We start from the raw sequence: 24262 nt of genomic DNA, 5'->3' as shown, positions 1-24262 counted from the left end.
TAAAGGCTATCATGACCAGTATCATTTTAGCAGTGCAATTTTTAGGAACTAAATTATAATAATAATACTTTTATTATTATTATCATTCCAATCTATCTTAATATCATTGCATCCAGTTATTTAGCACCTCCTGTGTTCCAGACACCTCTCATGCACATCACATTTCATTCTGGAAACAACCATACATGGTACTACTGTCCCCATCTTACAGATGAAGAAGTGATAAAATAATTTGCACAAAGTCACTTAGCTAGTAATGAGGAAAGCCAGATTTCATCCCAGACATGCTGACTTGCCATAGTTTACCACCACCCCACCTCCCACAAAGGAAAAAATCCCATCTGGCCTCTACTTCCAGACTGACTTCTCACACTGGGAACTAGGAGTTTGGAGTTGTTGTTCCTTTTCCTTCTTCTCCTTCTTTCTTTTCCCCTCCTCCTCTTCCTCCACCTCCTCCACCTCCTCCTCCTCCACCTCTTCCTCCCCTTTTGTCTCTATTCCTTTCCTTGCCTTTTCGTTATCCCAAAATGTACTCAGAAACTTAGGTTGAAAAATACAGATTAATTGTGTAGGAGGCCCCAGCCAACAAAACCACCAGATTATTAACAGATGAGCCACCTTCATGGTAACACTTTAAGAATGAGACAATGCAAATTAGATAAATGAACTGTTCTATGCCACTGAGAACAGAAGACTGTCCTGGGAACAATTTCCACATAGCAGCTACGGGCTGGGCTTTAATTACATTAGGAGGTTATGCTGAATGGCAGGGCAGAGTTAGTAGCACAGTAACACTTGCCAGAAAAGCATATGAGAGGAGTGCTTTTAATTTCTCTTGTAGGGAAATAAATTCGGGTGCAGAAAGTGCTGTGCTTTCTGCCTGCCATTTTGAATATTAATTCTCCCCATTATATAAATATGGATAAATATGTGTTGGAAAGATGCTAAAAGGCTATAATCGTGCTTTTATTTCAATACTAGTAGAATTTAAAAATATGACATCTATAATGAAATTGATACTTTTTTTTTTTTTTTTTGAGACGGAGTCTTGCTCTGTCGCTCAGGCTGGAGTGCAGTGGCGTGATCTCGGCTCACTGCAAGCTCTGCCTCCTGGGTTCACGCCATTCTCCTGCCTCAGCCTCCAAAGTAGCTGGGACTACAGGCGCCTGTCACCAGGCCGGCTAATTTTTTGTATTTTTAGTAGAAACGGGGTTTCACCGTGTTAACCAGGATGGTCTCGATCTCCTGACCTCGTGATCCGCCCGCCTCGACCTCCCGATACTTTCTTAAAATGTACGATCTGGTGGAAATATGTGAAACCTAATCAGTAAGAATAAAATTTCAACATCTGAGTCTTGTGTAACAAACTAAATATTCAAGTATGTACTACATAATAAATGCCAGTTTGCAAAAATATGAATTCATTCAAACCTAAAGACTTAAATCTGGATTGCACTGACCTGCTTTATGCTGTGATTCTTACTGTGCTATCTGCATTTCTCATAAGACTACACAGATTTTTACTTTCTCCTCAGAATAATTCTTTTGCCAAAAGGGTCCTAGAACGCTTGTGCTGCTGTAACAGTGGCCAAGCTGAACTCAGAGGTGGAGGTTGGTGACAGGAGGAGGTGGGAAATTTATGGCCTTGAGGGTGCTTAAAATGGTCCTAAGCAATTTCAGAGCCCCAGGGATCCACGCCCTTGACTCAAGAATCTCAATACTGATTTTTTTTTGTTTCGGGGTTGGGGTTGGGCAGAGTCTTGCTCTGTCACCCAGGCTGGAGTACAGTGGCATGATCTCAGCTCACTGCAACCTCTGCTTCTTGGATTCAAGTGATTCTTGTGCTTCAGTCTCCCAAGTAGCTGGGATTACAAGCATCTGCCACAATACCTGGCTAAGTTTTGTATTTTTAGTAGATACAGGGGTTTCGCTGTGTTGGCCAGGCTGGTCTTGAACTCCTGACCTCAAATGATCTGCCCACCTCGTCCTCCCCAAAGTATTGGGATTACACGCGTGAGCCACCGCATCCAGCCTGAATACTGATTCTTATTACAAGAAGCTTGCACTAGCAAAAGGAAATCAGCTATGGAATTCAGACGATAAAAGTTGAGTACAGTAAGCTTGTTAACTAAATTAAAGCTGCTGCTACTTCTACACCAGGTGTAGCTCCCATAATTTTATTATAGGAGTGTGCTACTAGAAAGCAATTCCTTAATTTTTATTTTTCTCTGTAAATCATCTACCTTTGCACATAATTTTAGATAATAATAGTATAATAGTCATTGTAGTAAAACAATAATTTTCTTAACGAAAGCTTTATAAACCTAGAATGAATGAAAATAAACCAATTCATAGAGAATATTAACCTGTAATAGTGGTCTCTAAAACCATGCCTACAGGCCCTTGAGTTGTTTGTTAAATAGTGCCGCTAGCAAAGTCATAGGTTTTCATTGTTCCTTAGGGGAGAAATGGAAAGTGTTAATGATTCTATTCTGTTCAGACAAAACAAACTTACAAGTATTTACACAGTTTAGAAACATAGAGATTCCAACTATATACCTCCTACTATAACAAAACAACTAATAAAATAACCAATCAGAATTTCAGTTCCTCCCTTGAAGGTTATTATTATAGAACATGCCAACAATTTACAAAGCCTTAGAGTCTTATGAGATCTGCTTTCTTCAGATAAAAGTTTCAAGGAAGGACAGATTTATTTTAATGGAGAACAAAACAAGTTAACAATAGATATAAATATTCATCTGCTTCCCTAATATACAAGAGAAGAAGATTATTGTGATAAAGATGTGAATTGAACTTCTTTTTTTCTTTCTTCTCTCTTTCTTTTTCTCTTTCTTTCTCTTTTTCTCTTTCTTTCTCTCTGTCTTTCTGTCTTTTCCTTTCTCCCTTCTTTTCCTTTCTTTCTTTTTTGACAGAGTCTCACTCTGCCACCCAGGCTGGAGTGCAGTGGCACGATCTCAGCTCACTGTAACCTCTGCCTCCCGGGTTCAAGCGATCTTCCTGCCTCAGCCTCCTGAGTAGCTGGGATTGGCATGCACCACCACGCCGGGCTAATTGTTTCTATTTTTAGTAGAGACAGGGTTTTGCCATGACGGCCAGGCTGGTCTCAAACTCCCGACCTTAAGTGATCTGCCCGCCTCGGCCTCCCAAAATTCTGGGAATACAGACATGAGCCACTACATCCAGCCTTTCTTTCTTTCTTTTTTTTGAGACAAGCTCTCATGCCGTTGTCCAGGGTGGAGTACAGTTGCACCATCATGGCTCACTGCAACCTTGAACTCCTGCGCTCAAGTGACCCTCCCATCTCAGCCTCCTGAGTAGTTGGAATTTCAGGCACACATCACCACACCTGGCCCAATTTAACATCTTTTCAAATCTGATCGTCTGAACTAAATTTGGGGGCGTATCATCTCTCCCTGAACAGATGCAGGGAAGAGGGGTAGCCCCTTTATCTCATTTTTATACTCTTTTGTGAACAAGGCTATGCTCTGGAATTTTACTAGTTGGGATTATAAGGGAGTGGAAGGTGGGGGAAGACAGGACTATTAGAGTTCAGTTTTTTGTTTTTTTAATGGGGAATGGGCTGAATAGAATTTTCCTTAACAGCAGTTTTCTTCTATATAAAAATTACCGAATAAGAAAATGTTCATTAATTGTTCATTAGATGATGAATTTTATTTTATTTTTTCACTTTGAGCTTTCTCATGTCTAGATATTGATGAAAAGGTGCCAGTTTCTCCCTAGGCAAGTTTTAAACAGCCAGGTCTTTTTTTTTTTTTTTTTCTAGTGATACCTTCTGCATCCATCATTTCCAGGGCTGAGACTATAAATGCTACAGTGCCCAAGACCATAATTTATTGGGATAGTCAAACAACAATTGAAAAGATTTCCTGTGAAATGAGATACAAGGCTACAACAAACCAAACTTGGAATGTAAGCTCAACTTTCATTATTCTTTAGCCTGTGAATGAATGATTTAAAAGCTAACCATCAGTGGCTACAGTGGACTTATTATGTCTATTTTACATGTTTTTAATCTGATTATTTGCATGATATTCAAGCCACTTTAGTTTTTGTTTTATAAAATAATTTCAACTTTTATTTTACATTCAGGGGCACATGTGCAGGTTTGTTACCTGGATATATTGCGTGGTACTGAGGTTTGGGGTATAATTGATCCTGTCACCCAGGTGCTGAGCACAGTTACCAATAATTAGTTTTCCAACCCTTGCCCTCCTACCTTCCTCCGCACTCTAGTGTGGTCCCCAGTGTCTATTGTTGCCATCTTTATGTCCATGAGTACCTGATATGGTTTGGCTGCATCCCCACCAGATCTCAATTTGAATTGTGTCTCCCAAAATTCCCACGTGTGGTGGGAGGGACCCAGGGGGAGGTGATTGAATCATGGGGGCGGGTCTTTCCCATGCTTTTCTCATAATAGTGAATAAGTCTCACGAGATCTGATGCGTTTATCAGAGGTTTCCGCTTTTGCTTCTTCCTCGTTTCTTCTTGCCACCACTATGTAAGAAGAGCCTCTTGCCTCCCACCATGATTCTGCGGCCTCCCCAGCCATGTGGAACTGTAAGTCCAATTAAACCTCTTTTTCTTCCTAGTCTTGGGTATGTCTTTATCATTAGCATGAAAATGGATTAATACAGTAAATCGGTACCAGTAGAGTGGGGCATTGCTTAAAAGATACCCGAAAATGTGGAAGCAACTTTGGAACTGGGTAATAGGCAGAAATTGGAACAGTTGGGAGGGCTCAGAAGAAGACAGGAAAATGTGAGAAATTTGGAACTTCCTAGAGACTTGCTGAATGGCTTTGCCCAAAATGCTGATAGTGATATGGACAATAAAATCGAGGCTGAGGTGGTCTCAGATGGAGATGAGGAACTTGTTAGGAACTAGAGGAAAGGTGACTCTTGTTATATTTTAGCAAACAGACTGGCAGCATTTTGCCCCTGCCCTAGAGATTTGTGGAACTTTGAACTTAAAAGATGATTTAGGGTATCTGGTAGAAGAAATTTCTAAGCAGCAAAGCATTCAAGAGGTGATTTGGGTGCTGTTAAAGGCATTCAGTTTTAAAAGGGAAACAGAACATTGAAGTTCAGAAAATTTGCAGCCTGACTATGCAATAGAAAAGAAAAACCCATTTTCTGGGGAGAAATTCAAGCCAGCTGCAGAAGTTTGCATAAGTAGCAAGGAGCCTAATGTTAATCCCCAAGACCATGGGGAAAATGTCTCCAAGCCATATCAGAGACCTTCATGGCAGCCCCTCCCATCACAGGCTTGGAGGCCCAGGAGAAAAAAAGTGGTTTCATGGGCTGGACCCAGGGTCACTGTGTGTGTGCAGCTTAGGGACTTGGTGCCCTGTGTCCCAGCTGCTCCACCCGTGGCTCAAAGGTGCCAACATCCAGCTTGGGCTGTGGCTTCAGAAGGTGGAAGCCCCAAGCTTTGGCAGCTTCCACATGGTGTTGAGCCTGCAGGTGCACAGAAGTCAAGAATTGAGGTTTGGGAACCTCCACCCAGATTTCAGAAGATGGATGGAAATGCCTGGATGGCCAGGTGAAAGTTTGCTGCAGGGGCGGGGCCCTCACGGAGAACCTCTGCTAGGGCAGTGTGGAAGCAAAATGTGGGGTCTGAGCCTCCACACAGAGTCCCTAGTGGAGCTGTGAGAAGAGGGTCACCATCCTCCAGATTCCAGAACGGTAGATGCACTGACAGCTTGAACCATGCGCCTGGAAAAGCTGCAGACACTCAGTGCCAGCCCATGAAAGCAGCTGGGAGGGAGGCTGTACCCTGCAAAGTCACAGGGGTGGAGCTGCCCAAGACCATGGGAACCCCCCTCTTTTATCAGCATAACCTGGATTTGAGACCTGGAATAAAAGAAGATCATTTGGGAGCTTTAAAGTTGCCCTGCTGGATTTTGGACTTGCATGGGCCCTGTAACCCCTTTGTTTTGGCCAATTTCTCCCATTTGGAATGGCTGTATTACCCAATACCTGTACCCTCATTGTGTCTAGGAAGTACCTAAGTTGCTTTTGATTTTATAGGCTCATAGGTGGAACAGACTTGCCTTGTCTCAGATGAGACTTTGGACTGTGGACTTTTGGGTTAACGCTGAAATGAGTTATGACTTTGGGGGACTATTGGGAAGGCATAGTTGGTTTTGAAATGTGAGGACATGAATTTGGAGGGGCCAGGGATGGAATGACATAGTTTGGCTGTGCCCCCACCAAATCTCGACTTGAATTGTATCTCCCAGAATTCCCACATGTTGTGGGAGGGAGCCGGGGGAGGTAATTGAATCACGGGAGCCGGTCTTTCCCATGCTATTCTCATGAGAGTGAATAAGTCTCATGAGATCTGATGCATTTATCAGGGGTTTCTGCTTTTGCTTTTTCCTCATTTTCTCTTGCTGCTGCCATGTAAGAAGTGCCTTTCACCTCCCACCATGATTCATACAGCCATATGGAACTGTAAGTCCAATTAAACCTCTTTTTCTTCCCAGTCTCCCGTGTGTCTTTATCAACAGCATGAAAACAGACTAACGCAGTACCCAGTGTTTAGCTCCCACTCATAAGTGAGAACATGTGGTATTTGATTTTCTGTTCCTGTGTTAATTCGCTTAGGAAAACCACTCTAGCTTTAATAATGATTATTGCATGCTTGCAAACAGAGAGCTGTGTCCTCAAATGATCCACTTGCCTTTTATTAGTTGCTAAATAGACACATCTCCAACTAAAAGGAATCTCATTCGCTATTTGGAATTCAGTGTCTCCTAGGGTGAAATTTATATCAGTGATCATGGATAAAAAATTTAAGTATTCTGTGCCGAAATTTGACAGGCATCCAGGGAAACAAAAATTGTTCGGAAAGGAGAACTAAGATTTATGAATGTTTCTTTTTAAGTAAAAAGTGTTTAGTTCAGAGTGTAATATTTATTACCAGTATAGGCCTGAGTCTTAGGTGAGCTTAAAGATGACGATAATCTGAGTAAAGATGAGTTTTAAAAAGTGAACCTCTAGAGAAAAACTAACCATCCTTAAATGCCAAGGATAAATTATCTAGTGTCTTAGGAAAGGCGTAGCTGCAAGGTTCATTAATAAAGTCATGTCAGATAACAGCACCTGGGAACAATGTAATAAAAACTCAGTAATTTCATCTGTGGAGGAACACTAGCCTGATTTAGGAAGACATTCCAATTTTGACATATTTGAGAAGAAATGCCATTTTATTATTTTTAAGTGTAACAAACTGCCATTTAGTCCAAATAATTAAGAAATAGTTTCTGGCTGTTTTTTTTTTTTTCTCCTTCAGATACTTTTTTAAGGTTTTTTTTTTTTTTAGAGATAGGCTCTCACTTCATTACCCAGGCTGAAGTTCAGTGATGCAATCATAGCTCACTGCAGCCACAAACTCTTGGGCTCAAGTGATCCTCCAGACTTAGCCTCCCAAGTAGCTGGGACTACAGTCACTCACCACTACGCTTGGCTAATTTATTTTAATTTTTATTTTTTGTAGGTTCTTGCCACGTTGCCCAGGCTGGTCTTGAACTAGCCTCAAATAATCCTCCCCCTAGCTTTCTCGTCAGCCTCCCAAAGTGCTAGGTTGACAAGCATGAGCCACAGCACCTGGCCTGGCTTTTCTTAATTAACAGTTTTATCAGCTGTGAAATTACCAGTTTTCAGAGAGTTAAATAAAATGATATATATTTAACACCAAAATACATTAAACATAACTTAATTTTTCTTTGGTGCTAAGCATGATTCCAAATCCTTTTACTGTTTAAGACTGATTCTGAGTATCAATTTTGCTATAGAGTAATATATCTTAAAAGTATCAAGAAGATGGGGGTAAAACTATACTAATTTTATTATATACCCTAAAAATTACTCATTAAAAATAAATTCCTTATGTCAACTTGTTTACCTTTGTTCACTCAAATCATAAATGTGAACTTTATGGTCATTTGCATTACACTTAAATGGGATCCATGTTCTGCATCATTTGATTGATAATCAAGTGAAGATCCTTCTGAATTCCTTTTGCATATGCAGAATTTAGATAAATTTCAAAACAACACATAAAATTCTCAAGTCTTAGATTCTGAATTAATGGGGTTTTATCCTAATAAGACACCTGGGGTCCTTGTATAGTATCACAGTCATAGAATGATATTAAAGAATACCGAGTTTCTTAGGCTGGGTGCAGTGGCTCATGCCTGTAATCCCAGCACTTTGGGAGGCCAAGGCAGGCAGATCACCTGAGCTCAGGGATTGAAGACCAGACTGGCCATCATGGCAAAACCCTGTCTCTACTGAAAATTCAAAAAATTTAGCTGAGCATGGTGGTGCGTGCCTGTAATCCCAGCTACTCAGGAGGCTGAGGCAGGAGAATCGCTTGAATCTGGGAGGTGGAGGTTGCAGCAAGCCAAGACAGAGCCACTGCACTCCAGCCTGGGTGACAGAGCGAGACTGTGTCTCCAGGAAAAAAAAAAAAAAAAGGATACCAAATCCTATTACTTCAAGTAAATAGGAGTATGTAATAGACTAGAAAACATGTTTAGAAAATAGAGAGGAATTACATTATCAGTGTCTCTGAGTAAGTTTTCAGAAGCCAGCTGTTTTCTGGTTGAAACTCTTGTTCTCTGCTCCCCCTGGTGGTGCTACGTAGGCCATCTTGGTAACAGGTGCATTTGAGCTCACTTTTCAAAACCTTCTCTTTGTCAGAAGTGGCAAATAGAGTAGAAAGAATATTTGTTGTCTCATATGCTCTTCATAACAATCCTTTGTGATAGGCAGTATTAGCTCCATTATATAAATAGGGAAATAGAGTTTGAAAGAGGTCAAGCCAGATTTTTTTGAACTTATACCGTCAGTAAATAAGTGCCTCTCACTTTAGACTCTACATCACTTTAAAGACCAAATAAATATTTAGAAAATGAAAAGACAGGTTTCAATCCAAAGCCAGGTCTGTCTCCTCCACCATTATTTTTTTTTAAAGTTTTTTTAAACTCACGACTCCCTCAGTCAATCTACCACGCTTCCTTTAAACACAACCAGTAACGCAGAAAAAGTGAATTACCATTTCCATCCAGATCACTCATGCCAAGTCACTGTAGCCAGAATGAAGCTTTGTTTACATTTGCTACTGTCAATTTCATCTGTGTCATGCATGAAGTGTTGTCTCTGCATTTCTGTAGGAAGACAGGAAAGTCAGAGTCAAGATGAGTGGGAGGATACCAAAGATTACAGGTCTCTTCTACCACTTCAGCTCGGTGGTGGCACTGCCTCCATTAGATATTGCTGGAGGTGGAGGTTTGACTTCAAAGTGGCAGGAAAGCCTTGTGGCCAAGAGCACAGGCTCTAGAGTTCAAAGCCTGGCTCTGCTACTTTCTAGTCATGCAATCTTTTTCTTTTTTTTTTTTCCTTTTGAGACAGGGTCTTGCTCTACTGCCCAGGCTGGAGCGCAGTGGCGCAATCTCAGCTCACTGCAGCCTTGACCTCCTGGACTCCAGCGATCCTCCTGCCTCAGTCTCCCAAGTAGCTGACCACAGGAGAGTGCCACCATGCCCAGCTAAATTTTAAAAATTTTTCTGTAGACACAGGGTTGTGTCATGTTGCCCAAGCTAGTGTCAAGGTCTCTAACTGCTGAGCTCAAGCAACCATCCCGCCTCAGCCTCCCAAAGTGCTGGTATTACAGGCATGAGCCACTGCTCCTGGCTGAGTCATGCAATCTTTTTTTTTTTTTTTTTTTAGACAGAGTCTCACTGTGTTGCCCAGGATAGAGTGCAGTGGTGTGATCTTGGCTCACTGCAACCTCCGCTTCCCGGGTTCAAGTGATTCTCCTGACTCAGCCTCCCTAGTAGCTGGGATTACAGGCATCGGGTACCACGTCTGGCTTCTTTTTGTATTTTTAGTAGAGACGGGGTTTCACCATGTTGGCCAGGCTGATCCCAAGGCCTCCCAAAATGCTGAGGTTATAGGCGTGAGCCACTGCGCCCGGCCTCATCATGCAATCTTGAGCATGTTTCTTATCTTCTCTGTGCCTCATTATTCCCATACATAACATGGAGATAAGATAAGCACTTATCTCATGTGTTTGTTGTGGGAAAGGGGATCCAATGACGTGAGAAGTTAGCTACAAGCCTGGAATAGCGTAATTGTTCACTAAATGCTAGCTAGTAATGTTACCCTTTAGCCTCTAGGGGAGCCATGCAGCAGGGATAGTAGAGCAAAGGAATCCACCTGAAAGTCAGGGTATTGGGGGTGCTTTTCAGCCCCTTTAGCTAAGGTACATACAGACTGTGAAGTATCTAAGGGAATTAGGCTGACGAGGCAAGGAGAGTATGTGCCATGCAGCAGTCCATGTTTCGGGCAATGATGGTTGGCATATATGATGGTGGTCCCATAAGCTTATCATGCAGCTGAAAAATTTCTGTCACCTAGTGATTTATATTACAATTCCTTGCAGGATTCAGTACAGTAACATAGGTTACCGTACAGCTTTATAGGTAACCTATAAACGGTACAGCTTTATAGGTTTGTAGCCTAGAAGCAATAGGCTATACCATATAGCCTAGGTGTGTGGTAGGCTATACCACCCAGGTTTGTGTAATTACAATCTATGATGTTCGTACAATGATGAAATCGCTTAATGATGCATTTCTCAGAATGTATCCCCGTCGTTAAGTGACACATGACTCTAGTTATCTCTTGAAACATGGTTCCAGGTCAAAGCTTCAGATTTTGTGTCTGGAGACACAACTGCCTCTGGGAGGACGTTTACAAACATCTAACTCCCACCTCATTCACCTCTCTCCCTTCTGAATTCCCTAGCAGTCTAGCGTAGACCAGGTTGGAACATATACAGCTTATGTTCTATACAGTCTAGCTTAGACCAGGTTGGAACATATACAGCTTATGTTCTATACAGTCTAGCGTAGACCAGGTTGGAACATATACAGATTATGTTCTATACAGTCTAGCGTAGACCAGGTTGGAACATATACAGCTTATGTTCTATACAGTCTAGCGTAGACCAGGTTGGAACATATACAGCTTATGTTCTATACAGTCTAGCGTAGACCAGGTTGGAACATATACAGCTTATGTTCTATACAGTCTAGCTTAGACCAGGTTGGAACATATACAGATTTTAGTAGAGGCTAAAGTAGGCTTTAGTAGAGCAAGAAGAAAATAAATGTCAGCTGGGAGGGGTGGCACAAGCCTATATGCAGCTACCTGAGAGACTGGGGCAGGAAGATCACTTGAGCCCAGGTTCTGAGGCGGTAAGGCACCACGATCCCACCAGGGAATAGCCACTGCACTGCAGCCTGGGCAATATAGTGAGACCCCATCTCTATAAAAAGAAAGAAAATAAACATCTCAGAGAACAACCACCTACTATGTAATCTTGATTACAAAATATAACTAGCTTTTCAAAGTTGGTTTGAAACCTGTCTTTTCATTTTCTAAATATTTATTTGGTCTTTAAAGTGATGTAGAGTCTGTGAGAAGCCGTTAGTTACTGATGGTATGAGTTCAAAAAAATCTGGCTTGACCTCTTTCAAACTCTATTTCCCTATTTATATAATGGAGCTAATACTGCCTATCACAAAGGATTGTTATGAAGAGCATAGGAGACAAGTATTCTTTCAGTTCCATTTGCCACTTCTGACAAAGAGAAGGTTTTGAAAAGTGAGCTCAAATGTACCTGTTACCAAGATGGCCTACGTAGCACCACCAGGGGGAGCAGAGAACAAGAGTTTCAACCAGAAAACGGCTGGTTTCTGAAAACTTACTCAGACACTGATAATATCATTCCCTTCTATTTTCTAAACATTTTTCTAGTCTATTACATACTCCTATTTACATGAAATAAGAGGGATTGGTATATCGGCTATCTACTGCTACAATTGAGGGAAGAGAGAGACCCTCTCACATTGTTTTATATTGTTTTATACTCAGTACCTGTTTTAAGGAAAAACAACAAGGAAGTAAAGGCAAAGACAGGCAGCCCGGCACCAGGCCTGAAACCAGGCCTGGGCCTGCCTGGCCAAAGCCCAGTAGTTAAAAATCAACTCCTAACTTAGAAACCAATGTTATTCATAGATTCCAGACATTGTATAGAAGAACATTGTGAAACTCCCTGCCCTGTTCTGTTTCTCTCTGACCACCGGTGCATGCAGCCCCTGTCACGTACCACCTGCTTGCTCAAATCAATCATGACCCTTTCATGTGAAATCTTCAGTGTTGTGAGCCCTTAAAAGGGACAGAAATTGTGCATTTGGGGAGCTCAGATTTTAAGGCAGTACTTGCCGATGCTCCCAGCTGAATAAAGCCCTTCCTTGTACAACTCGGTGTCAGAGGTTTTGTCTGCAGCTTGTCCTGCTACACAATAATGTGTAACAAACTGCCACAAAAACTGAAGGGACATATAACAATAAACATTTATTTCTCAATGTCAGTGGGGTCCAGCTGGTCTAAGTTGAGCTTTGCTGGGACTGGGCATGTGTTTGCAGCTCAGCTGGCTCACTCCTATGTCTTTGCATAAGCTCTCCTCTACATGTCTCTCGGTCCTCTTTCTGCCATCAACAGGCTAGCCTGGCATGTCGTTACGGTGATGGCAGAGGGCAAGAGCACCTAAGGCCCAATCTCTCCAGTTTCTTTCAATCCTCTGCTTATATCACGCTCACCAGTGTCTGTTGGCTCAAAGCAAGCCACATGGACAAACCAGAGCCAGAATGGGAGAACGTTCAAAGCTACATGGTAAAGGGCCAGGATATAGGGCAGGGAAATTACCTGGGCATTGTTGCAATCCACCTCAAAATGTCATCAAGGCTCTCCACCCGCTGCTGGAACCAGTTCGTGCCAGGAGAAGAAGATGGTAGCATCTTTCCAAACAACAAAGACCAAGAACCTTGGCAGTCTTCATCCTACTCTAGCATTTGACACTGTTGACCACCTTGTCCTGAAAATGCCTCTCCTCTTGGTTTTCCCATTTCAAGAATGTGTTAGTCTTCTATCAATATTTCTGGATGCCCTTTCCTTTGTAAATTATTTTTTCTGCCAATTCCCTAAACATTGACATTCCCTTCCTACCTACCATCTCACTGTCTCCTCTCTTACTCCTTTCACCTACCCCCAAGGCCTCAGCTACACCTGTATATAGGCTAGAACTTGGAGCCCTCCCAACTCTCATGAAAGTCAGACCTATATTTCTAACTATTTGTTGGTATCTTTATGCGCTGTCTCCTAGGCCCCTCAAATTCATGTCAAAAATTGAGCTCCCAGTTGCGAACGGCAATCCACACCTACTTCCATATACTCTATTTCAGGGGCATTTGCCACATTGTATACACTTGCCTGTTTACACTTCTATTTCTCTACTCTTTAACTGTGAACTCATGGAAGGCAGAGATGTGCCATGATCATTTTTTACATCTCCATTGATTTTTATAATGTCAAGTTCATGTGGATAATATTTTGAAACATTAGCTATTACTAATTATTATTTGTCCTTAATGTTGTCCAACTTTAGTGACACAGGCAGGGAAATCTTAGCTATGTGTTCAAGTAAGCGGATTATTGGTGACTCATTTCTCTAATTAAGCTTTATTCAAGGGCGAAATGGTAAACATTTTAGGCTTTGCAGAACATAAGATTTCTGTCTCAACTACTCTGTGTAGCGTGAAGGCAGTCATAGACAATTATGTAAATGAATGGGTATAGTCTGTTCCAGTAAAATTTCATTTTTGGACACTGAAATTTGAATTTCACATAATTTCCATGCATCATGAAATAGTCTTTTTTTAAAAAAAATTTTCTTTCAACCACTTAAAAATGAGAAAACCATTCTTAACTTAGGCTGCACAAAAGCAAGTATTTATTCTTTTCTTGAAAGGGCTGATAGAACAGCATACAGATAGCAAAGACAAATCCTTGGCTTCGGCATTTCCAAGTCTGAAGGCTGGTATAAGACAGAAAATGTGGAAAAATGTATGATTAGTCACAAATAAGTTTCCCCATCACCACCCCATTTCTGTCCTCTACCAAACACTAGATAAAAATTACCTGGGCAGAAAGAGGAGGACATTTTAGGGTAAAGGGAGAAACCAAGGGTTTAGACACTGGTGGGTTACCAAGGACCCTGTCATCCTGTGCCATGTCCCAAACTGATAGTTGGGGAAGGTAGGGATTATAGAACTCTAACTAGGTTGGAGATTTTTCTTCCTTCCACCCAAGGATGTTCCCAGGAACTTATATTTAACGTAAGAAAAGAGAGATCTCAAACTGATGAACATTAAGTTTCAATGACGCCCAACGTTCAGAGTTGAGGCTCTAAGTAGAAATGGAGTTATTTCAAAATTTCTTGCACTCTTGAAATTATATTATTTACGGAGGCACTCAATTAAGTCCAGCTCTTTCAATATTCATTTCAGCCTCCAAAGGTATCATCCTGAGGTATCATGTTGTACTTGCAGGGCCCTAAGCAGCCACCTGGTTTGCCTCATGGTTTAAACAACTGATAACAGTTCCATAACATTCTTCTTACTATTTCAGAATTCTGGCTATACTTTGGGGTATTTCTTTCCTTTAAGAGGACTTATCTATAAATGTAATGGCAGGAAACATATTGGAGAATTACAGAGACACTAATATGAAGCAGAGTGCATTTGAAAGTCAAATCTTTGGCACAGTAAGTAAAATTTCTCTAGATCCCAGGAGACCTCAGACACTCTCCAGTTATAGTAACACTGCAGAAAATTTCCAGGGCCGTGAATAGAGACATGGCTTATGGAAACTCTGAAATATATCTTTCATGCAGAGTTTGAAAAATATCATTCAGAGTTTCCATAAGCCACATCTCAATAGACAAAACTATTCTAGGGCAGATGACATCCCCCAAACAAATATTTTCATGAATTTTACATTTTCGTGCATTGCAAGTTTTAAGGATTAATGTTAAGGCTGGGTTTTAAATGGAAGTATCCCTGAATGAGGTTATACTTCATTCTTTTTTTTTTTAATCTCAATTGTTCTAACTTTCTCTTTCATGAGTATCTGATAACTGCTTTCACCCAGTTGTTGCATAAATGCATTTCTAGACATATTGACATATTTTATGTCTGCCTTTCAATCATGCTTCACTTTTTCCAGTAAATCAGTTACTAGAACATACTGAAGATGCTGTACAAATGCCTTGGCTTCTTCTTGCCAACTGAAACAGCTTGTTTGGGGCTCATTTTTCCCATGTTTTATAGCAGGGTGCAGTGCTCCGGGGAAAAAAAGATTTTTGTGTTTATCCCTCAGCTATTTTCTTTATCCTCCATTGGATTTCTCAGTTCAACATTCTTAATATTTTAATTTTTCTCTGACACATACACATATACATATATGTGTGTGTGTGTGTGTGTGTATATATATATTTATATGTATGTATTATTGGGCCTTGTAGAATCTGCAATAACCTGCAATGAGGACCAATTTACAGCTTAGCTTATAGGTATTTTTTTCTAAAAGTCACCATTAGTGAGTAAAATTATTTCATCATTCAGGAAGAATTGTTGATCTAAATATCCAGCTGCAGGGGAGAGGGGAATTCAAACAATTGCTATCAGCTACCATTTCCCCACCCCATTAAAAGAATATATTCCAAAATTAAGAGCATATTCCAAAATTAAGGCTGGGTGTGGTGGCTCACTCCTGTAATCTCAACACTTTGGGAGGCCAAGGCAGAGGGATGACTTGTGCCCAGGAGACCAGCCTGGGCAATATAATGAGAACTTGTCTCTACAAAAAAATTAAAAAATTATCCAATCATGGTGGTGCATGCCTGTGGTCCCAGCTACTCGAGAGGCTGAGGCAGGAGGATCACTTCAGCCCAGGAGGAGGTGGAGGCTGCAGTGAGCTGTGATCGAGCCACTGCACTCCACAATCCAGCCTGGGCAACACAGTGGGACCCTATCTAAAAAAAAAAAAAAAAAAAATATATATATATATATATATATACACACACACACACACGCATAAATAAATATATATACACATATATACAATATTACATTTGGACTTTCTGGAGATTCGAGACAGTTGTCAAACATAAAGCAGTGTGGGCGGGGCACGGTGGCTCACGCCTGTAATCCCAGCACTTTGGGAGGCCGAGGCAGGCGGATCACTTGAGGTCAAAAATTCAAGACCAGCCTGGCCAACATGATGAAACCCCATCTTTACTAAAAATACAAAAAAGTAGCCAGGTGTTGTAGTGCATGACTGTAATCCCAGTTACTTAGGAGGCTTAGGCAGAAGAATTGCTTGAACCCAGGAGGCGGAGGTTGCAGTGAGCCGAGATCGAGCCACTGCACTCCAGCCTGGGCAATACAGCGAGACTCTGTCTCAAAAAAAGCAGTGTGTATTTCAGTTTTAATGTTTGAGACAGTATTTGATTATGTACGGCCATGTTTTATATAAAGAACACTTTGTTTTCCTAGAGTCTAGAAGACAGCTTGGAACATAATAGGTGTTCCATACATTTCTGCTAAATAAAATAATTGTTTTAAAAGCACACCACATTTTATTATTGTTACCCATCCATTTTAGGTTAAAGAATTTGACACCAATTTTACATACGTGCAACAGTCAGAATTCTACTTGGAGCCAAACATTAAGTACGTATTTCAAGTGAGATGTCAAGAAACAGGGAAAAGGTACTGGCAGCCTTGGAGTTCACCGTTTTCTCATAAAACACCTGAAACAGGTGAGTGTACTTACATATTTTATTCTCTTGGACTTTTCTTTATCTATCTTTTCTGCTGAGCACAGTGGCTCACACCTAGAATTCCAGCACTTTGAGAGGCCAAGGCAGGAAGATTGCTTGAGCCTAGGAGTTCGAGACCGTCTTGGGCAACGTAGTGAGACCTTAGTCTGTACAAAAAAATAGTAATTATCATTAGCCTGGGTGGTAGGATGCATTTGTAGTCCCAGCTACTTAGGAAGCTGAGGTAGTAGGATCGCGTGAGCCCGGGAGTTTGATGCGGCAGTGAGCTGTGATCATCGCACTGCTCTCCATCCTGGAGGACAGACCAAAACCGTTTCCTAAAAAGTTTAAAACAGCCAGGTGCAGTGGCTTATGTCTGTAATCCCAGCACTTTGGGAGGCGCAGTGGCTTATGTCTGTAGTCCCAGCTATTCAGGAGTCTGAGGCAGGAAAATGGCTTGAACCCAGGAGACAGAGGTTGCAGTGAGCCAAGTTCGCGCCACTGCACCCCAGCCTGGACGACAGAGTGAGACTCCATCTCAGAAAATATTATTAAGAACATATTCTCCTAAAAGAGACACAAAACAATCATATCAATAAACATTATCTACTATATGCAAAGCAATCAGAAAGTTAAAACTCCTAAACACAGAATTCTCTTCTCCTCAACAGGATTTAGCTGATTTATTGTTTATCTTTAGATATTTTCCTACTTCTAATATTATTAGTTTAATTTTATATTCATTTACTCATGCCATTCAATAACATCTTAGCCAAATAGACTTCAGTCAAAGCACATAATAAAATGAATCTATTGTAATTGTAATAAAACTCCTAATGGCCCCATTAACCTAAAGATGTCTCCCTACTGTAGGTACCTTATACACTAGATTTAACATTTTCTTTTCAGAACTGAAGGACTTTATTATACTCCCAGTATGAATAGCATCATTATTATAACATTCTGGAATTGTGTTCTATGTTTTCAAGGCACTTTGACATACATTATAAATATTGATGGCTGCCAAATTAGTAGGGGGAGCAAAGAGCATGACTTGCTGAAAAGCTCTTCTGCTATCTCCTACTGCCCAAATCTTAGAAGTACTTTGGCCAGGTGCAGTGGCTCATGCCTGTAATCCCAGCACATTGGGAAATGGAGGCAGGTGGATTGCTTGAGCCTAGGAGTTCAAACCCAGCCTGGGCAATATAGTGAGACTCTGCTTCTATTTAAAAAAAATAAAAATAAATAGAAATTAAATTTTAAAATGTTAAAATGAAGAAACAACTTATTAGGGAATACTTTTCTCTTTCTCTTTCTTTCTTTCTTCTTTCTTTCCTTCCTTCCTTTCTTTCTTTCTGTTTCTTTCTCTTTCTTTCTCTCTTTCTCTTTCTTTCTTTCTTCTTTCGACAGAGTCTTGCTCTTTTGCCCAGGCTGGAGTGCAGTGGTGTGATCTTGGCTCACTGCAACCTCCACCTCCTGGATTCAAGAGATTCTTGTGGCTCAGCCTACCAAGTAGCTGGGATTACAGGCACCCACCACTATGCCTGGCTAATTTTTGTATTTTTAATAGAGGCGGGATTTCACCATGGTGGGCAGGCTGGTCTCAAACTCATGACCTCAGGTGATCCGCCCGCCTTGGCCTCCCAAAGTGCTGGGATTACAGGGGTGAGCCACGGTGCCCGGCCAGGGAATTATTTTCAGTATCAATTCTCTTTTTTAAAAGTTAGTTTTTAATTGAAGGTATTCTGTCAAGTTGATACTGTTAACAATTCGTGGACTTTAGATGTCATTTTATAATAGTCAGAATTTAGTTGATAACCCATTATTTTTTAATGAACGCTATAACTGCCTAGCAAGATTATGCAAATTGATAACTACCATTTATCATTTATGAAGTACTACTGTGTATACTCTTGTTTGATTATGATGTCAACCACATTTGGTAGTGTAATTAGTGCTACTTTACAAAAGCAGAAACTGGGCATGACTTGCTAAAGAGCACATTGCTGGTGGGTAATGACACCTAAACTATAACAAAACTTTTCTTATTCAAAATATTGAACTGCTTGCCTAGCTCAGTTGTTAGAGTATGAGGCTCTTAATCCCAGTGTGAAAATACTGTGCATTTTCCCCACCATCCCTCAGCAATTTCATTCTTTAATTTCAGGGAAGCGGAGGAGCAACTTACTTAAGTATTCTTAGTATAGGACTACAAATGTTCTTCTTTAAAGATAAAAGTCTTGGCCAGGTGTGGTGGTTCATGCCTGTAATCCCAGCACTTTAAGAGGCCAAGGCGGGTGGATCACCTAAGGTCAGGAGTTTGAGACCACCCTGGCCAACATGGCGAAACCCCGTCTCTACTAAAAATACAAAAATTAGCTGGGCGTGGTGGCAGGTGCCTGTAATCCTAGCTACGAGGGAGGCTGAGGCAGGAGAATCTCTTGAACTTGAAAGGTGGAGGTTGCAGCGAGCCAAGATCGTGCCACGGCACTCCAGCCTGGGTGACAGAGCGAGACTCTGTCTCTAAATAAATAAATACATAAAGTAAAATAAAGATAAAAGTCTTAAGCTTCAGGTAGAAGGAAATAGGAACACCACAGTTTAAATTTAAAGTCTGTTTCCTAAGGAGAAAAATCACTTAAGAGACAAAAATACCAATTAAAATTAAGTATCCCTGAAAACTTGGATTTATCAAAGTTTAACATGTTAGCTAAGAGCAACCATAGACTGTTCTCTTGGTACAAATTCCTTTCTAAGACACATTACATGAGAAACAGTAAAAGTGTGTTAGGGAAAGTGCTCATGTTAAATCTCTTTGAAAAAGTACCTTTTTTTCTGTGTGTAAAAGCAATGTAAGTTTATTGTAGTATGCAACCTAAAAACACCCACTATTTACATTTATTTAATTTAATACTAGTTTTTCCTATGCATTTTTTTAATGGTTGGGGCTATGATGTATATACTATTTTATATCCTGATTTTCTTACTTAATCTACCCTGTTAAGTTTTTAAAAACTGATTTCATGGCTGCACGGCATTCTTGTTGATGTATGTACCATAATTTATTTAGGCATTTCCCTACCTAAATAACATCTAGGTCATTTCCATTTTATCCATTATCAATAAACTTCTTTACATAGCTTTGTATATAAATGGTCTTTATTCCTTTAGTTCTAAAGAAGAATTATTGCATCAAGAGTTAAGCACCTTTTAAGATGCTGATGGATGTTGTCGAACTGCTTTTTACTGAATCTTTAATATTGATTGCTTTTTAAAAAGGGACCTATGAAAAGACAGTCATTCACAAAATACTCATTTAGCCTCTACCATGTGCCAGCCATTTTTAGATCCTTGCAGAACCTCAGTGAGCAAAGGAGACAAAATTCCCTGGCTTGGAGAAGTTCCCTTCTGGAGAAGACACACAGTAAAAATCAAGCATAATAATTACATAAATTACATTGCATCATACATAAAGACGTAAATAAAAGCAGTAAGAAACAGACTTCACAGCTGAAGAGGCCAATTAACAGACTGAATCCCAGGGTGACTTCAGGATAGTAAATAATAATAGCTAACATTTACTGGATGCTTACTAAGTGTTGGGCATTTTTATAAGCATTTTACATATGAACTGTTCTTTATTTATCACTGCAGCTCTATAAAAGGAGTATAATTATTATCCCAGTTGCACAGATGAAACCATATGGCCCAAGCAGTTTTGTCAAACATTACAAGGCTGGTAAACGGTGGAGCCAGGGTCTAACTCAGGCTATGGGATTCTAGCACCATGTTATTTATAGCTCTGCTAGTCTCCTTCCTAAGAGACCTAGGAGGGTCCTGCATCCGCCTGCAAAACAATCATTCTCTACACATTAGCTAGTAATAAAACTATGCCAACAGAGCTTCATTTCTAATGCAGTGTTTGTTATGGAAATGGAAACGCATGAGAAAAGAACCAGAAGATGCTATTGACTACTGCTACTTTGGCATGAATACAAGATGTGGAAGCAGATTCGGGGTAGATGATAAAAATGAAACCATAGTACTATAGGAGGTTTCTGACAGGATAGGTAAGGAAGGGGCAGTCTGATAGGAGGATAAAGGATAGGTACAAAAGGCGGCCTTAGCCAAGACAGGACCATCATGGGCAATTCATCATGTGCTTTACCAGCTAGTTACGGGCTGCTTAGAAAGACTGTCTCTCATAGTAGGGCCTGCAGACAATCTACATTAAGAATGCTTGGGCACTTTTTTTTTTATATACAGTCTCGCTCTGTCACCCAGGCTAGAGTGTACTGCACCATCTTAGATCACTGCAACCTCCACCTCCTGGGTTCAAGCAATTCTCCTGCCTCAGCCTCTCAAGTAGCTGGGACTACAGACATGTGCCACCACACCTGGCTAATTTTTTTTGTATTTTTAGTAGAGACAGGATTTCATCATGTTGGCCAGGCTGGTCTCGAACTCCTGACCTCAAATGATCCCCCTGCCTTGGCCTCCCAGAGTGCTGGGATTACAAGCACGAGCCACTGTGCCTGGCCTGAATGCTTGGGCACTTCTTAAAGTACACATTCCTGAGCCCTTTGCCAAGTGATACTTCTTCAGTGAAGTGTAAGAACCATTGCTGTAGAGGTCAGACACATTCTTTAAGAGAGGGAAGTGTCATCATAAAAGATGACATAGAGAATGGACAGAAAATGTGGACAGAAAGGCGGTGTGGATACGATTGCCCAAGTCATTGAAACAGGAGAGTTCCCTGATTCCTGTCGGATATCATGTGGCTCATCTGTTCTGCCAAGGCACGTGCTCAAACCCCTTACAGGAGGGGAGCGCACAGACGGGCAGGGGCAGGAGCTGGGGTGAGCACCTTGGGGCTCCAGCCGCACAGGAGCATCTAGGGGTGGATGCCTGCAACTCCCAAGGCCCAAGTGGGAATATGTTACAGTGCACTATTTTAGCTTTGCTGTCTGCAGACAGCTTAACTGTTAACCAGCTCAGTGCCCTCTTGGTACCCAGGTCCTTGTCCAGTGTCCAGGAAGAATCAGGTCACGCACGGATTTGAAGGATGAGTGTGGGGGTTTTACCGAGTGGTGGAGGTGAAGGATGAATGTGGGGGTTTTACCGAGTGGTGGAGGATGAATGTGGGGGTTTTACTGAGTGGTGGAGGATGAATGTGGGGGTTTTACCGAGTGGTGGAGGTGGCTCTCAGCAGGATCGATAGGGAGCTGGACGGGGGATAGAGTGGGAAGATGATCTTCCCCGGAGTTGGTTGTCCAGTGGCCGATCTCCTCTCCGATCGTCCCCAGTGGAACTTCTCTCGGCATTCAGATGCTCCTTTTCTTCTCTCCTTCTCTGCCGAGCCATTCTGCCATTTTTCTGCCCTTCTGTTTATCTCTCTGTCTGCTTCTGGAACCTGGGGTCTGGAGTTTATGTGGATAGCGGGGCATAGCGGGCCAAAAGGCAACTTTTGGGAACGAAAACAAGAATGCCTGCTTCTATTTAGGGCTGTGGGTTTCCAAGCTTGAGGGTGGGACCTCTGCCAGGGAACCACCCTCATTTATTCACTATTTTCCTGTTTGCTGTCTGTATCACCATCACCTTAGTAGTAGTGGTTTGGGGGACAGAAAAGGGTGGGCACGTGAGACTCTTAGGCCATTACCTCTAGTACTATCTGGTCACCTCTCTGTTTGCTATTTCTCCTGAGTCACTGACCACCCCAGCCCACCTGGGCGTTACAGGAACCCCCCAAAGCACAGGATACAGGACTGTTGTCGTAATTAACCATCGCATCACATATGACCCTCTTCTGCCTAGAACTCACCCTATCTCTGGTTGTGAGGTTTCAGCTGAGATTATGAGAACCGCTGAGAGCTGCTGAAGTTAGCGCTTCTGATCCACCAACCTTGATAGCCACTGTTATCCTGGGGTCTTTCAGCAGTGCAGAAAGAGCCCCAAAGGGGAAAAGACAATTTGTCATTGTAGAAAAACAACACTGAAAATGTATAAGTCAGTCGTCTAAATTTGCTACTACTGACTTAAAAAAGGTGAAACAACAATGGCTAGCCAGCAATCTTTTTCAATTCTGCACTGTAATATAGATCCCTTTTTACCGAAGAAAAGACACAGGTTCTATAATCCCTTTAATAACAGGTTAAAGGCCTGAGGGACGGGCAGTCACATTTCACGGTGACTAATTAACTTGCTTGAATTGCTACTTGCCATAGAAAAGTTTCCCAGAGAAATCATATTACTCTTTTTTTTTTTTTTGACAGTTTTCCAGAGGAAGGCAAGTATGAGCAAGATATTAAACAACATTTTGCTTTCCTTTCACAAAAGAGTATTGGTTGTTGCACTACCAGTGACTCCTTGAAGACACTCATTAATTTTTCAGGTTTTTAAGTGGCTGAAAAGGAAAAAGCAAATATTATGTTAATGGAACTAAATATCAGTGCTACTAAATATAATGCAAATTAGATGATGGCACACAGAATGTATTTTTCTTTTTTTGTTTGTTTACTGATTTTTTTTTTTTATATACTTTAGGGTTTTAGGGTACATGTGCACAATGTGCAGGTTTGTTACATATGTATCCATGTGCCATCTTGATTTCCTGCACCCATTAACTCGTCATTTAGCATTAGGTATATCTCCTAATGCTATCCCTCCCCCCTCGCCCTACGGCCCGAACATGACCGGTGGCTGATGGTCCCCTTCCTGTGTCCATGAGTTCTCATTGTTCAATTCCCACCTATGAGTGAGAACATGCGGTGTTTGGTTTTTTGTCCTTGCGATAGTTTACTGAGAATGATGTTTTCCAGTTTCATCCATGTCCCTACAAAGGACACGAACTCATCATTTTTTATGGCTGCATAGTATTCCATGGTGTATATGTGCCACATTTTCTTAATCCAGCCTATCGTTGTTGGACATTTGGGTTGGTTCCAACTCTTTGCTATTGTGAATAGTGCTGCAATAAACATACGTGTGCATGTGTCTTTATAGCAGCATGATTTATAGTCCTTTGGGTATATACCCAGTAAAGGGATGGCTGGGTCAAATGGTATTTCTAGTTCTAGATCCCTGAGGAATCGCCACCCTGTCTTCCACAGTGGTTGAACTAGTTTACAGTCCCACCAACAGTGTAAAAGTGTTCCTATTTCTCCACATCCTCTCCAGCACCTGTTGTTTCCTGCTTTTTTAATGATAGCCATTCTAACTGGTGTGAGATGGTATCTCACTGTGGTTTTGATTTGCATTTCTCTGATGGCCAGTGATGATGAGCATTTCTTCATGTGTTTTTTGGCTGCATAAATGTCTTCTTTTGAGAAGTGTCTGTTCATGTCCTCTGCCCACTTTTTGATGGGGTTGTTTGTTTTTTTCTTGTAAATTTGTTTGAGTTCATTGTAGATTCTGGATATTAGCCCTTTGTCAGATGAGTAGGTTGCAAAAATTTTCTCCCATTCTGTAGGTTGCCTGTTCA

The 24262-nt window shown here is 41.2% G+C and overlaps 1 protein-coding gene across 1 annotated transcript in view; it reads left to right on the top strand.

The window, feature by feature from the left end:
* Positions 1-24262, top strand: part of IL23R (interleukin 23 receptor) — a 97507-nt gene that overhangs the window by 36401 nt on the left and 36844 nt on the right. Inside the window, exons 6-7 of the mRNA XM_032151992.2 lie at positions 3809-3954; positions 16626-16782. Coding sequence (XP_032007883.1) covers positions 3809-3954; positions 16626-16782 — 303 coding nt within the window. The remainder of the gene's footprint in view (positions 1-3808; positions 3955-16625; positions 16783-24262) is intronic.

This window comes from Hylobates moloch, unplaced genomic scaffold, assembly GCF_009828535.3.
Source record: "Hylobates moloch isolate HMO894 unplaced genomic scaffold, HMol_V3 SCAFFOLD_5, whole genome shotgun sequence".
Classification (NCBI taxonomy): domain Eukaryota; kingdom Metazoa; phylum Chordata; class Mammalia; order Primates; family Hylobatidae; genus Hylobates; species Hylobates moloch.
This window is presented reverse-complemented; position numbering and strand designations above follow the sequence as displayed.